The sequence below is a fragment of the Giraffa tippelskirchi genome, chromosome 12 (genome assembly GCF_054371585.1).
Source record: "Giraffa tippelskirchi isolate mGirTip1 chromosome 12, T2T-mGirTip1v1.2.pri, whole genome shotgun sequence".
Classification (NCBI taxonomy): domain Eukaryota; kingdom Metazoa; phylum Chordata; class Mammalia; order Artiodactyla; family Giraffidae; genus Giraffa; species Giraffa tippelskirchi.
Window position 1 is genome coordinate 40,045,689 of NC_137286.1, and position 16,600 is coordinate 40,062,288.

The window sequence follows — 16,600 nt, forward strand, 5'->3', positions numbered from 1 at the left end:
GCTGGCTGTTGTCCTGAATCATTTTATGAACTGACTGAATGTAAACTTCATCTTCTATAGTTTTATGGGTATTGGGAGCAGACAGGAAGCCTAGTTCCTTCTCAAGATGAGAAGTTTAATAGGATTCTCCTCTTACATGGAGGGAGCCCCAAAGGATTTTAACCTCATTTTAAATGTGAACTGGAAGTAAATCCATCCCACCCTCAGGAACTGCATGAAAATTGTCAGTCTGGAAATGGCCCTAAATGAAAGGGGGGAAAGCCTTTCCGATTTGCTGGGGAATAATAATTACCAGATGGCCCTCACAAGAGTTGGCAACCCTAATTCATACCACATGGATGTCTTTAAAAACCTCTAGATGAGAATTTAGTTTAAAATGGTTCCAGGCTAGTGGTGTCCCAACCACCTGGTGGAAGCAAATTCGAATCTTCTCTGGGGAAAGGAACCAGCTTTGACTTAAGTCACTGAGAGTCCTGCAGAAAAAGTGACAGGTCTTATGAGATTTCAGAGAAAAAAGTAAAAATAAATTTTTGTTTAACTTAAAACACACATTGGAACGAGGCACCAGGAGAGAGAACCAGAAGTAGCAATACACATCAAAATCAGACCCGGAAAGACTTCAAATGGTGGAAATATCAGACGAAAAATTAAAAATAAATATATTTAATATTTTGAAGAAATAAAAGAAGTGACTGAAAATTTTAAGGAGGGGGAAACTATGAAAATTTCTGAGCAGATTTGAAAAACAACTAAAATAGTAAAAAATAAAATTAATAATATTAAAAAATAAGTAAAAAGTTTAAACAGTAGGTTGGATGACACTGATGGGAAGATCAAAGAAATGAAATATGGATCAGAAAAAATATTATCCAGATGGCAACAAAAAGAGGTGAAAGATATGAAAAAGAGATTAAGAAATATTAAGACAGAGGGAGAAAGCACAACATCTAACCCAAGTTCCAGAAAGAGGGAATAGAAATCACTGGAAGAGACACACTGCATGTGATAATGTCTGAAATCTCCAGTCCTGATGAAAGATATCAACCCACAGATCAATGAAACCCAATGAATCTCAAATAAGATGAACAAAGAGAAATGCATACTTAGTTCCAGTGAAACTACTTAACATCAAAATATATTAAAGATTTCTCTGGAGAGAAAAGACAATCCTTGAGCAAGCTACAATTAAACTTAAAACTCACATCTCAATGCAATGATCTATGTCCAATGACACTGAAATAATTAATTCACTGTGTCAAGAGAAAATAACCATAAACATAAAATTGTATACCAGCTAAAATACCTTTAAAGAATGAGTAAAGTAAAGGTCTTCTCATATAGAAAATCTGAGGAAATTTGCCACCAGTGTATTCTCACTAAAGAAAATCCCCCCAAAAAATGTTTTAGGGGGAAGCAAAGTGATCCCAGATTGAAAGCCTGTAGTACAAAGAATGGTGATAATAGAAAAGAGTAAATATTTGGGTAAATCTAAACAAAAACATGACTTTGAAATAATAATACCTGTGGCTTTGTAAATTAAAATAGAGCAAATCACCCGAAAACAATATAAGCCAGGAAAGAGTGCTTTTGGAATGAAAATGTTCAATGACATTTGTATTGTTCAGAAAGGAGGGCAATTAGCCAATAAGAGGAAAGATAAAACATAAAGATCAGAAAAGAGGAAAAAACCATCCTCATTTGTAGATGACATGATCATCCACTTCACAGCATACAAAATAAATATACAAAAACCAATAGCATTTCTATCTACTAGCAATGAACATGTGGACACCAAAATTAAAATGCATATCCATTGCAATTACTCAAAAATAAATACTTCAGGTATAAATGCAACAAAATATGTATAGGACTTGTATGCTGCAAACCTCAAAACACTAATCAAATAAGTCAAAGTGAAAAAGTGAAAGTGAAAGTGTTAGTCATTCAGTCATGTCCAGCTCTTTGCAATCCCATGGACTGGGGCCCGTGAAGCTCCTATATCCATAGGATTTCCCAGGCAAGAATACAGGAGTGGGTTGTCATTTCCTTCTCCAGGGGATCTTACCAACCCAGGGATCGAACCCATGACTCCTGCCACATCTCCTGCATTGTAGGCAGAGTCTTTACCACTGAGCTACTCTACTCAAGGCACTGTGATGACCTAAATGGGAAGGAATCCAAAAGAGAATAAATATATGTATATATATAACTGATTCACTTTGCTGTACAGCAGGAAACTAACACAACATTGTAAAGCAACTATATTCCAATGAAAAATTTTTTAAAAAAAACTAGAACTGAGATTTCCGGTTCTAAGACACAATAGGGTCAACTCACTTCCCCCTCCCTTAGAAATACAACTAAATGCCCTGAAAACTATTCAACAGACAATAAAAAGATTCTGAACACAAGCAAGAAGAAGCTAACTGGCAAGAGACCCCGGGACTTACTGAATGATAATATCATGAATTCTTTGTGCCATCTCATTAAGTACTATAGACCCAGTGGAGAAGAATATTCCAGTATTCCTGCCTGGAGAAACCCATGGACAGAGGAGCCTGGCAGGCTGCAGTCCCTGGGGTCACAAAGAGGCAGACATGACTGAGCGACTGAACAACAACTATACACCCAGACCAAGTGCTGGAGACCTGCAACCCAGAGCGGCCAGCAGGCAGACAAGAAACAAGGAAACAAACAACAGTGCTCTCTCTGGTCTTTCAAAAGACCAGGAAATGGGAAACACCAATACCAGCACCTAGCAAAATCCCCAGCCTCTGCTCTACAACCAGGGAACTAACAGGAGGTGTGACCTGCCTGCTGTGGCAGGTGCCCCAGCCCAAGTCCTACAGCTAGGGCATCACTGGCAGGTGGTCCGATCTACCAGCAGCAGTGGCAACAGCCAAGCCCCAGGCCAACCCAGCCCCCACTCTATTACTGGGGCACAAGCAGGAGTCGACCTATCTACTGGGGCAGAATCAGCTGCGTGTTTTATTTTCCTGCCCTCCACTTGGTGGTCAAAGAGACCCAGGCCCAGCGGCTTCTGCACATCCCCACCCTGAGTGGCAGATGGTCACCAGTGACACCAGGCAGGCCAGAGAGGCAGAGCTGCAGGGAGTAAGGGAGAAATCTAGCTGTGCCAGAAAAATGAAGCAGACCAGAATAGCATTGCAAGGGCTCTGAAAGCTAAAATGTCATTACTACAAAAGCCCACAAGAGCAGTACAGAACTATATGCTAAAATGGCAGATTTAAGCCAGATCAAGAGACCCCTTCCCAACATAATCATGAAAATGTCCAAGATACAATCAAAAGTCATTTCTAACATCAAGAACCAGGAAGACATGATTTGAATAAGAAAAGATAATCACCAATGCCAGTACCAAGATGAATCAAATGTCAGAATTACTTGATGAGGATTATAAAGCAGTCATTGTAAAAATGTTTCAACCATCATTGGCAAATTCTCTTGATACCAATGAAAAACTGAGAGACATCAACCAAGAATTAGAATTTTTTTTTTTAAAGAAACAAATGGAGGTGAGAGAATTGAATACAAGAAACTCAAAAAAATAAGCACCAAGATACCTCATAATTAAACTTCTGAAAACCTGAAGACAAAGAAAGAAGTTCTTAAAAAAGAGAGAGAGAGAAATGATACACTACTCCCTCCCCCCAAAAAGACCAAGTCAAAAGATAGGTTTCACGTCTGAAAACATGGAAAGTAACAGGAAAGGAGACAATATTTTTCAAGAGCAGAAAAATTCATGCCAACTATAAGTTCCATATTCATCGAAATAAAAGACCCTTCAGAAATGAAGCTGAAATAAAGATATTCTCAGAGGCAGGAAAAACTAAAAGAATGTGTGGGTAGAAGATGTACCCTTAAAGAACGGCTCAGAGAAGCTATCCAAATAAACAGAAAATAATAAAACAGCTGAAAACTTCAAAAAAGAAAGAACAGCAGAAGGGTAAAAGGGTTAGTCGCTCAGTTGTGTCCAACTCTTTGTGACCCCATGGACTCATGGAGGAGCTCACCAGGCTCCTCTGTCCATGGAATTCTCCAAGCAAGAATACTGGAGTGGGTTGCCATTCCCTTCTCCAGGGGATCTTCCCAACCCTGGGATCGAACCCAGGTCTCCTGCATTGCAGGCAGATTCTTTACTGTTTGAGCCACCAGGGAAGCCAAGGAGTAAACACAATAGATTAGTTTTTCCCTTCATGAGTCTCTTTAACCATATTTTATGGTTGAAGCAAAAGTTATAATGTTACCTGATGGGGTACTCAATGGATGTAGAGGAAATATTTAAGACAAGGGAGAGTAAAGGGGTATAAATGAAGTCAGTTTTCTACACTTCACTCAAAATAGGAAAATGTTTGTACCAATATGGTAATATCCAATACATATCCAATATGATAATATAGCAACCACAATGAAAATTATAGAGATATACTGAAGAATTTTATACATAAATCAAAATGGAACCCTGAAAAATGTGCAAGTAATCCACAGGAGGGCAAAAGAAAAGCAATGAAGGAACAAGAAATAGAGTGAACAAACAGAAAATAAATACAGTAAGTCCTTTACATACAAATGAGTTCCATTCTGAGAGCATGTTCATAGGCACAATTTGCTCATGAGTTCAACAAAGTTAGCTTAGATACCAAACTAACAGAGTTGGCTATATAATACTGTACTGTAATAGGTTTATAATACTTTTCACCCAAATAATACATTCAAAAACAAAACAAAAAATAAACCATTTAAAATCTTACAGTACAGTACCTTGAGAAGTACAGGAATACTGTACAACAGCAGGCACACCGGGGCTGGCATCGAGTGAACAGGCAAGAAGAGTTACTGACTGGAGGAGGGAGAGGAGGTGGGAGATGGTAGAGCTGAAGGGTGGTCAGCAATAGGAGAAAGCGGGCAAACTGAGATGTCATTCACACCTGACACTGATGACATAGGTTCTGGTAAATTGTTGGATTAAATTCTATTACCCTCTTGCTTCCAGACATCCTGGGCTTGAAATAAAGACCCTGCACTACTGTTCTCTACATAGTCAGTAAGTCAGTTCAGTCGCTCAGTTGTGTCCGACTCTTTGTGACTCCATGCACTGCAGCATGCCGGGCTTCCCAGTCGATCACCAACTCCCAGAGTTTACTCAAATTCACATCCATTGAGTTGGTGATGCCACCCACATAGTACTGTACAGTAAAATTGCACACAAGCACAACCACTTGCAGAGGATGCGTGCACGTGACAGTGTACGCCAGACATGTGAACTAGCTTATGCAATGGGACATGAGCATGTACGTTTGCATCTTCGAAATTTCACAAGTTGAAGGTTCGTATGTGAAGGGGGACAGTAAGGCGACTTACTGTCATAAGGTGGCAGACTTAAGGCCTAACATCTTTACCACTGAGCCACCTGGGAATCCCAGTAACCAGGGGGCTGGATGCAAAGAAGAAGAAGCTTTGGGTGGTTTGAAATGTACATATGAAGAGCCACAGCGAAAACAGAGTAGGAGGGCTTCCCTGGCAGTCCAGGGGTGGAGACTTTGCCTTCCAGTGCAGGGCATGTGGACTTGATCCCTGGTTAGGTTTGATCCCTGGTTGGGGAGAAGAAGGGGACGACAGAGAATGAGGTGGTTGGATGGCATCACTGACTCAATGGACATGAGTTTGAGCAAGCTCCGGGAGTTGGTGATGGACAGGGAAGCCTGGCTTGCTGCAGTCCATGGTGTCACAAAGCATTGGACATGATTGAGCGACTGAACTGACAGGCGAGCTATGATCCTACCTGGCCCATGGCCGAAAAAAAACAAAACAAAACATAAAACAGAAGCAATGTTGTAACGAAAAAATGGTCCACATTAAAAAAAAAAATCTTTTTAAAAGAAAAAAAGAAAGAACACAGAGTAGGAAAGGTAGATGGTTTACTACTACTTCACAATACCCCTTCTTCCCTCGCTTTTCTTTCCACCAAACCCTTTTTCCCTAACCAAATGCTGTCCTGTCAGAACTAATGAAACTCAAAAGACCAGCTTCCAGGCAAATAGCTCCAGATGTCTTTGACAACAGAAACAGCGATCAGAAATCACATCCAGTTTGGGAGGCAGCAAGTGCCCCAAACCGTACCTGTGGGCTGCCCCTCCCACTTCCTGCACGTGGCCCACCTAGGCTCCCTCCCCTTTCTCCCCTGACACTGGGGATGCGGCTGGCTCTGTGGGAGTCCTGGAGCCCTGAGCACCCCTCCCAGGGGCTGCTCTCAGTCTCCACAAGCTGCTCTTCTGTGGCAGGAAGGGGCAGGCGGCCAAAGGATTGGGTTTCCCACTTGCCAAGGAAGCCTGGGCCTCAAAGCCACAGGCTGAGCGGGCTCGCAGGCAGCTAAATGAAGGGACCCGTCTGCTCCCGGAGGGCCCTGACCACCCTCTCTCCACCCAACAGCACATGCCAGAGACTGAGACTGCAGCTCCGACCTCAGCGCCTCCTGAGTCACTCTGCGTGAGTGGTGACTTGCCCTAACCAGTAATTTGAATTCATAAAGAGAAGCAGGGTCTTCCACAAAAGGAAGGCTGTTCCCATGTGGATCAAAGCATCCTGAGTCCTCTTAGGAAGGCGGCCCCAGAGGGAGGACCTGCCCCAGGTCCGGTCTCATCTGCTGCCACCCTATTCCCAGGAGTGTCCAGTGACTCCAGACCCCAACCAGTGGGAATGCCCAAAGCAACGTCCAATGTAAACCCATGGGTTGGCTCAAAAAAAAAAAAAAATACCAGTGCACGCTCAGGCTATGTCAATAGACGCTCGACGTCAAGGGTGGCCTCATTATGTTCATTTATGCAACCATTCTTTCCACAAATATTTATAGAGTCACTACCATGTGCCAGTACCCAGTCTCATCCAGTGCCATGAAGAGCACCAGCTCTCAGATGAATAAACACTGCTTCAGGCCACTTTGGTGATCTGCTAATACTTAGCTAGAGAGAAACTGAGAAACAAATGAGGTGGGAGGGGTCAGACTGCATCCAGGGACCTTCGTGTCCCCAACCCCATAATCTCTCTCCCCTGGGTCTATCCGATCAAGAGCAAATGATACCACTTTGTGTACAGTCTGAGGCTGGAGAGGTGCCAGGGTGGTTACTTCCTAGATTAGAGAATTGCAGGTGTCCATGTGCTTGTAGGTAAGACCTCTTGTGGTCCTGGGCAGTGCAGGGGGTAGAAGGAGAAAGAGGAGCATGGCTGGTGGCCAAGAGCCAGGGCCCCCACATCCCAGTGCAGAACACTGAGAAATCCAATAGCAGGGACTGCTCTGGTGGTCCAGTGGCTAAAACTCTGTGTTCTCAATGCAGGGGGCCTGGGTTTGATCTCTGGTCGGGGAACTAGATCACCACATGCCATAACTAGAAGACCCTGTGTGCCCCGACTAAGACATGGAGCAACCAAATAAGACAATATTTTAAAAAAGAGAGAGAGAGAGAGAGAGAGAGAAAGAAATCCAAGAACTTATTTGACCTTGGTTGTCTAGGTACTTGTGTTTGTCAAGGGAAAGGATAGAACATATATCTTACAAAATATTTTACCTTGATTTATAACTTTAATGTTTTTAATTAAAAAACTTTTTTTTACTGGAGTATAGCTGTTTTACAATGTTGTGTCATTTTCTGCAGTACAACAAAGTGAATCAGCTATACATTCACATTTTGTTGTTCAGTTGCTAAGTCATGTCCGACTCTTTTCGACCCCATGGACTACAGCATGTCAGGCTCCTCCTCCTTCACTATCTCCAGGAGTTTGCTCAAATTCATGTCCACATGGATTTCCTTTTTGGATTTCCTTTCCACTTAGGTCACCACAGAGCACTGAATAATGCTTCCTGTGCTATGCAGTAGGTTCTCATTAGTTATCTATTTTATATTTTATTGACATATCTATTTTATATCAATAGTGTATATATGTCAATCTCAATCTCTCAATGCATCCCATATTCTACTTAAAGGGCATTAAAAAACACTCTTTCCATTTGGAAAAAGACATTGGGTCTGGAGTAGCTGAGGAGTCTGTGCATTCCTTCCTTCGAAAAGTCTAGGTCTATGAAATGTTTGCACCTTGTTTTATGTCCCTGGATATGTTCTAATGTGTCCTAGTCCACGGGAACTTGAACAGAATTTGTATGCTACTGTTGTGTGAAAATTGTATGAATCTTAATTTTGTTGAACTGGTTCAGGGTGATTTTCAGGTCTACCACATCCTTCTACTTTTCTGTATATTCATTCTATTAATTTTTCAGAGTTTGATACTGAAACCCCAACTAAAAATCTTAATTTATCTACTTAAAAAAATAATTGCAATATATAGTAGGACTATGTGTAACTTTGTTCTGTATTTTCTAAGTCTCCTTTAAATGTGTTACCATACTTTCATAATTTAAAAAATAAAAAAGAGAGAAAAGAAAGAAATATTGTTAGTCCAAACTGAGATGTTATGTAAGTAATATGCCTGGTTTCAAAGACTTAGTACAAAAAAAGAGATGTAAGATACTTTGATAATTATTTGATATTATTTGATAATAATTTTATATTAATGAAATAATGTTTTGGATATATTGGATTAAATAAAATATGTATTGAAGTTTTTTTTAAAGAAAAGTCCATAAAAAATAATAAAAAATAAAGTCCAGGACTGATACATTGAGCTTCTGTTTACTAGGTTGGGGAATCTGACTTTGAACACTCTTCCCCAGGGCTCTGGATGCTACCCTGAAGAAGGAGCCCCGTTGGACCCTCAATGCACAACACAGATCCAAATGTCTGCTTCAGATTCTACACGTCCCTGCCCAGCTCTGGCACATCCCTGGGCGGTGACTGACTTAGTCCCGGTCGTGCCAAACACAACACATCCAATAAGGCTTTTATTCCTTTTTTCAGTTGGCTGTTTATCTAACTTCCTCTTTCTTAATTTTCATATTAGGCGTTTCTAGAGACAGGCATGATGTCATAGGGCCTCTTTCCAGACGTTGTTTTGAAATCAGTGTAACCATGGCATTGCTGGAGGCTAAAGAGTCCCCCTGGGCCAACGGAGTCATGCCTGGGTGCAGGGCAGGGTAGGAGCCAAGGCGGGGAATAGCGAGTCCCTGTGAGGAGGGACAGGGCGGGGGTGTTCCCGAGGACACAGAGGCTACTCCAGGAAAGGACACTGGGACCAGCTCTCAACTTGGGCCTTTCTGCCCCGGCACTTTTGATACAGGACGGTGGCTCAGATGTTAAAGAATCCGCCTGCAATGTAGGAGACGTGGGTTTGATCCCTGGGTCAGGAAGATCCCCTGGAGGAGGAAATGGCAACTCACTCCAGTATTCTTTCCTGGAGAATCCCATGGATAGAGGAGTCTACAGTTCATCCGGTTGCAAAAAAGTCTGACACAGCTTAGCGACTAAAAAACAACAACAACAATGTGCACTGCATGGTGGATTTTCTTGTGTAAATACTTATAACTGTATCCTCATAAAACTCATCTGAGGTATGTATCATTACTAAAAGTCTTCATCTCATAGATGAGCAAACACACACAAAAAGTTAAAGCAATCAACAAGGACCTACTGTGTAGCACAGGGAACTCTTTCTCAATATTATATAACAACCTAGATGGGAAAAGAATAGATACATGTATAGGGGCTTCCCAGGTGGCACTTGTGGTAAAAGAATCCACCTGCCAATGCAGGTGACATAAGAGACACAGGTTTGATCCTTGAGTCACAAGGATCCCCTGGAGAAGGAAATGGCAACCCTCCCCAGTATTCTTGCCTAGAGAATCCTATGGACAGAGGACCCCGGCAGGCTCCAATCCATAGGATTGCAAAGAGTGGGACACGAGTGAAGAGACTTAGCATGCGGATACATCTGTAAACCTGACACTATCAATATCATAACACTGTTTATCAACTACATGCTTAGTCGCTCAGTCATGTCTGACTCTTTGCAACCCCATGGACTGAAGTCTGCTAGTCTCCTCTGTCCATGATGATTCTCCAGGCAAGAATACTGGAGTGGATTGCCATGCCCTCCTCCAGTTTATCAACTATACTTCAATATAAAATTAAAAAAAAATTTTTGTTTAAGGTAAAGTGAATTTTCCAGGAACACACTGTTTTCTAATTGGGAAAGTTGGACTCGAACCCAAGCAATCAGACTAATGAGCCCACACCTCCAGCCCCTCGGCTGTACTTCAACCCCCTGCCCCTGAAATACAAGTGTTGCTGTGATTTCCTTCTTCCCTGGAAAGGGTCAGTGAGATAGAACTGTGAAAACACTGTCTAAACTGAAGTAGTTAGTGCACATGTGACTCACAGAGAGACGAGAAGGTGAGGCTTGCCCTGGACCCCTTGCCAGTCTCCTGCCCTCTGCCCGTTCATCTGGCCTCCCCAGGTCTCCAGCGTCCTGCCACTAGACAGGTGCCCAGAACATAGGTGCAGACACACCATTCTGGGCACAGAGCCCGTGCATCAGCGATGGGCCTTCTCATTGCTGCATCTCTGCTCATGCAGTTCCCTCCACCTGGGACTCTCTCCCACCCACCCCTGTGTTGTCAAATCCTATGTCCTTCTGGTGGCATCTCACCTTTTACTGGTCATTTCTGCAGCTCTGAGTATTTCTCATCTTAGAACACACCATCTTCCATCTCTGGGTTGGTCAGGGCAGAACTTGCAGTTAAACTTGCCACCTTTCATCCTCCCACGGACAAATTGTGCTGGCTTTGCCTTGAAAGTAAATACCTACCCTGACCATCCACGGTACCACTGCCATGACCCTCTCAGTAAAACCGCATCACTTCTGGCTTGGGTTATGGTCGTAGCTCACTGGCCTCCCTAGGCTTCACTCCCTGCTAGGGAGCCAGAGTGCTTGTTAAAATTATTGAGGTGGCTCAGTTGGTAAATAATCTGCCTGCAAGAGACCACCTGCAATGCAGGAGACATGGGTTCGATCCCGGGATTGGGAAGATCCCCTGGAGAAGGAAACGGCAATCCACTCCAGTATTCTTGCCTGGGAAATTCCATGGACAAAGGAGCCTGGTGGGCTACAGTTCCCGGGGTCTCAAAGAGTTGCATATGACTTAGCAATTAAACCACCAGCACCCCTGCTCCGTCTTCCCATGTTCTCCCATCCTTCTGAGAGTAAAGCTCCATGTCTAGTGGACACTGGCTCCTGCCCTGACTCCATCCTCCCCACTCCCCTCTTCCCTGGATACCCTGTGCACACTCTCCTCTTTCTGTCTTTGCACATGCTGTTCCCTCTGCCTGGATGCTCTTCCCCCAGATGTTCGTGTGACTCACTTCTGTGCTCTCTTCATTCAGGTCCTGAATGTCCCTTCTTTAGAGAAGCCTTCATGATCATCTTTTCAAAAAGGGCAGGGACCCCTCCTCATCTCCCTCTCTATCCCTTTATTCTGCTTAATATTCCTTCACTATTGAATATTTTATCACATGCTGAGTTGTTAACATCTGTATTACCCCCACTAGAATAAAAGTTTTCCACAGGCAGGGACTGAGCCTGCCTACTCTCTAGAACAGTGCCTGATCTGGATTGGTACTCTATAAACGTTGACTAAATGTACCCATGGGCTTTGCTGGTGGCTCATACAGTAAAGAAACCATCTGCCAATGCAGGAGACCCAGGTTTGATCCCTGGGTCGGGAAGATCCCCTGGAGGAGGGCATGGTAACCCACTTCAATATTCTTGCCTGGAGAATCCCATGTGCAGAGGGGCCTGGCGGGCTACAGTCCATGTGGTCACAAAGAGTTGGACATGACTTAGCGACTAAGCACAGCAAACCCTACTTAGTTTCCCCTCTCCTGCTTCCCTGTGGCTCTGCTGGCCACCCCTCATTCACACCTGTGTTGGAACTGGCAGGGGGCATCTGGAGAACATTCAAGGTCGGCATTCCAGTGCAGACTCACTCAGCCTGTAGTCCTTGCGCTGCTCGACATATGGGCTCCTGCCAGGTCTGGGCCCTGCAAGTCAGCTTTTATTAATATCAGGCTCTCGACTAGTGTGAATCGAGCTGCCTGTCTGGAGACATGACCTCCCCAGTGTGTAGCACCTGGCATTTTCCAGCAGAGATCTAGGCTCAGTTTACCTGGGTGGGGGGGCTTACACAGTACCTCCATGAATCCCTCAGGCAGGAAGGTCAACAGAGCCTGACTCATTGTTATCGTTCCAGTGGGTGCTGCCCCAACCTCTTCCCTGCTCTTGTTCAGAATTCAAACTCGGTGCCTCCCTGATTTTGGACTAGGATGATGTGCTGACTTTCATTCATGGCCCCAAGAGCCACTGGGGACTCCTCCCGCCCCACACACACCCTGGCGCACCTTCATGAAGAACATCCTCCTGCAGGCCTTGCCTCGATCGTTCCCAGATGCCTGGAGCTGAGTGGCCTCGGAGGACAGTGTGAGGTCAGGAATGCTGCAGGGCGCGGCCTCTGACGTGTCTGCCAGCTGCATGGACGAGTGGAAAATTCCCTCCTTGCCCTGGCCCAGGGAAATCTCAAAGGGGTCAGGGTATCTCTCGTCAGGGCTTGAGCTGTCATCACTGGTCTGGGCGTTACAGAGGATCAGGGAGCGGGAGATGGACCGCAACTTGGTGGATTTTCTGCTCTTTCCGGAACGGCTGTGAGGCTCCATCCTCAGGGAGGAGGTAAAGCTGCCCTTCTTCCTTTCCTGATCTCTAGCCCTCGGCTGATGGGTGGCAACTGGACTGGGTTTAGCCACCACTTCGTGGGTCCCTGGAGGAGAAAGGAAATGGGAAGAAGCAATGGGACTTGCTGCAGACAACTGGAGCGAGACACGAGTCCTGGAACTGAGCCATGATGTCCGTGAAGCAGGACAGATGGAGAGATCATCATTCGATGTGACTGGCCCTTCCAGGGTGCCGGCCACATGGGAGCCACACTTGTGCCAGCCACAAGTGTTTACCACACCCTCCTGAAGCTCCAATACTTTGGCCACCCGATGTGAAGAGTTGACTCATTTGAAAAGACCCTGATCTGGGAAAGATTGGAGGCAGGAGGCGAAGGGGACAACAGAGGATGAGATGGTTGGATGGCATCACTGACTCAACCAAAATGAGTTTGAGCAGACTCTGGGAGACAGTGAAGGACAGGGAAGCCTGGCGTGCTGCAGTCCATGAGTGTCACAAAGAGTCAGACACGACTCAGCAACTGAACAACAACAATCACTCTCAGGCTCACAGAGCTCAGAGCTTCTCTTATCCAAACCCTCCTTCTACACTCAGGGACACTGAGACAGAGAGAAAGAGGTTCAAATGCAAAGCCACAAAGAGCATTAGCAGGACAGTCAGTGATCAGATCCCAGGTAGGAGTTTAGAGATCACAGAGACCCGTGAGACTTTTAAATGTAAAAGCCATTCTTCAGACAAGAGTGTATGCGGTACTCCAGTCTATAGAGCAGGTCAGAGTGAAGAAAAGGAATGGGCTGAACCTGCCAGTCCCCTTCTGCTACCCCTGGTCCCTCCTGTAGCATCTCCAAGGAAACCAGAGGATTCAGAGTCCAGGCTGAAGATTGCTGATATCTATGCCCTCAATTTCCAGATGCTGCTGCTGTTTAGTTACTCAGTCATGTCTGACTCTTCAGACCCCATGAACTGTAGCCCACCAGGCTCCTCTGTCTGTGGGATTCTCCAGACAAGAATACTGGAGTGGGTTGCCATTTCCTTCTCCTGGGGATATTCCCGACCCAGGGGTCAAACCTGTGTCTCCTGCTTGGCAGGTGGATTCTTTACCACTGAGCTACCTGGGAAGCCCAATTCCCAGATAAAGAGCCTACAAGGAGGTTGGGAGACTCACCTAATGTTGACCCGGGCTTGTTTTGGGTATAATTGAAGATGAATCCTAGATGGTTCATGCCAAAGGGCTTAGCACACAACAGGTACCTGGCAAACCTGTGTGCCCTTCCCCAGGTCCAAGGTCACACCTGGTCGGTATCTCAGCCAGGCTGAGGGTCTCCTCTGTCATCTTTCCCCATAGGATCAAACTCTGGGATGAGTCAAAAACTGGCTTTACTTACCAGGTCAACAGCATCACTCTCAACACAGCTCAGCTCCTCTTCACTGAGAAGTGCCTGTCATGGATTCAGGCATGAACCCTGTCCATGAGGCAGGTGGTTAAAGGGGCTCTGATGCTGCAGAGTTCTGATTGAGGCCCAAGCCACAAAATAAAGCCTGTTGCCAGAATAACAGACTGTGGGATGCTCTTGGCCTACGGGTACTGCTGTTGGTACACAGCTAATACTGAATAAGCAAAAGCAGAGGTCTTCCAGCATTTCATCATGACGAAACCCTTTCACATTATATAATCTCCCCAAGAGAACATCTTCTTGAACTAAGACGGTGTTTTTCAATACCCAGGTGCATTGTATTGTTTTCTCTATTAACATTTTAATTTTATCAATTTATCCACCAACCTCGGTGCCTCAGTGATAAGGAATCCGCCTGCAATGTAGGAAACACAGTAGTCGCAGGTTCAATCCCTGGTTCAGGAAGACCCCATGGAGGAGAAAATGGCAATGCGCTCCACTATTTTTGCCTGGCAAATCCCATGGACAGAAGAGCCTGGGGGTGGGGTGGGGGCTACAGTCTATGGGGTCACAAAGAGTTGGACATGACTGAACACACATGTACATGTCTACAGCAACCAATAACAATGAATAAAAATGAATGAATGAATAACTTTTTGAGAGCGTACCCTATATATCAGACACTCTTCTTGATGCTTTAGTATAGATTAACTCAGTGGGCTTCCCTGGTGACTCAGTAAAGAAAGTGAAGGTGAAAATCAGTCGCTCAGTCCTGTCCGACTTTCTATGACCCCCGTGGATCATACAGTCCATGGAATTCTCCTGGCCAAAATATTGGAGTGGGTAGCCTTTCCGTCCTCCAGGGGATCTTCCCAACCCAGGGATCGAACCCAGGTCTCTGGCATTGAAGGCGGATTCTTTACCAGCTGAGCCACAAGGAAAACCCAGTAAAGAAACCATCTGCAATGCGGGAGGGTTCAATCCCTGGATCTGGAAGATCCCCTGGAGAACGGAATGGTTACCCATTCTAGTATTCTTGCCTGGAGAATCCCATGGACAGAGGAACCTGGCGGGCTACAGTCCACGGGGTTGAAAAGAGTCAGACACAACTGAGCAATTAACACAACTAAATGCTGGTCCATTTTATCAAACACCCTCTTGCCAATATCCCAAAGTCCTGTACTCTGTGTTCTTCCACCTAGAAAACAGTAAGTCCCCTACGTACAAATCAGTTCTGTCCTGAGAATGTGTTCATAAGTCCAATTTGTTCATAAGTCCAAGTTAGCTGAGGTACGCAGCTAACTCGATCGGCTATAGAGTACAGCACTGTGTTGAAAGTGTTAGTTGCTAGGTCGTATCCGAGTCTTTGTGACCCCATGGACCACAGCCCGTCAGACTCCTCTGTCCATGGGATTCTCTAGGCAAGAATACTGCGGTGGGTTGCCATTCCCTTTTCCAGGGGATCTTCCCAACCCAGGGATTGAACTCCAGTCTCCTGCATTGCAGGTGGATTATTTACCATCTGAGCCACCTGAGAAGCCTCTACTGTACTGTAATAGGTTTATAATACTTTTCACACAAGTAATATATAAAGAAAAAACACAAAAAAATACAGAAAATTTTAATCTTACAGCACAATACCTTGAAAAGTACAGTAGGACCAGCTATATCACCACTGCTTTTACACTTGCTTCTGGACATCCTGGGCTTGAAATAAAGATGCTGCACTACTGTCCTCTACACAAGACTGTACAGTAAAGTGCACACAAGCACAACCACATGCAGAGGATGCACACACATGACAGTGTACGCCAGAGTTCACAAGTCCATTTGCCATCCATTCCTACCTGTCCATACCCTTCATAGTGAAACATGTGCCCTCCTATGGAGCACATCCAATCCACCCATTTGTTTTCCAGATTCCACTCCTCAGTTTCTTCAGACTTAAAAACAATAAAAATGATAGTATCTATGGTCAAAGCTTCCCTCATAGCTCAGTTGATAAAGAATCTGCTTGCGATGCAGGAGAGCCTGGTTCGATTCCTGGGTGGGGAAGATTTGCTGGAGTAGGGATAGGCTACCCACTTCAGTATTCTTGGGCTTCCCTGGTGGCTCAGCTGGTAAAGAATCCTCCTGAAATGTGAGAGACCTGGGTTCGATCCCTGGATTGGGAAGATCCCCTGGAAAAGTGAAAGGCTACTCACTCCAGTATTCTGGGCTGGAGAATTCCATGGACTGTATAGTCCATGGGGTCTCAAAGAGCTGGACACAACTGAACTTTCACTCACTCACGGTCATAGCAAACACCTTCTTTCAACAACACAAGAGACGACTCTACACGTGGATATCACCAGACAGTCAATATCGAAATCAGACTGATTATATTCTTTACAGCCGAAGATGGAGAAGCTCTACACAGTCAGCAAAAACAAGATCAGGAGCTGACTGTGGCTCAGATCATGAACTCCTTATTGCAAAATTCAGACTTAAATTGAAGAAAGTAGGGAAAACCACTA

At 44.8% G+C, this 16,600-nt stretch overlaps 1 protein-coding gene across 2 annotated transcripts in view; it reads right to left on the reverse strand.

The window, feature by feature from the left end:
• The window catches only part of IL16 (interleukin 16), a 126,140-nt gene that overhangs the window by 65,631 nt on the left and 43,909 nt on the right, over positions 1 to 16,600 (reverse strand). The window contains exons 1-2 of one of the 2 annotated variants that reach the window (XM_081550370.1): positions 14,472 to 14,606; positions 12,363 to 12,775 (exon numbers count right to left, since the gene is read on the reverse strand). In XM_081550370.1, the coding sequence (XP_081406496.1) occupies positions 12,363 to 12,674 (312 nt within the window). In that variant the 5' untranslated portion in view covers positions 12,675 to 12,775; positions 14,472 to 14,606. Of the gene's footprint in view, positions 1 to 12,362; positions 12,776 to 14,471; positions 14,607 to 16,600 lie in introns of those variants that run through there. The other variant, XM_081550369.1, reaches the window with a different exon arrangement.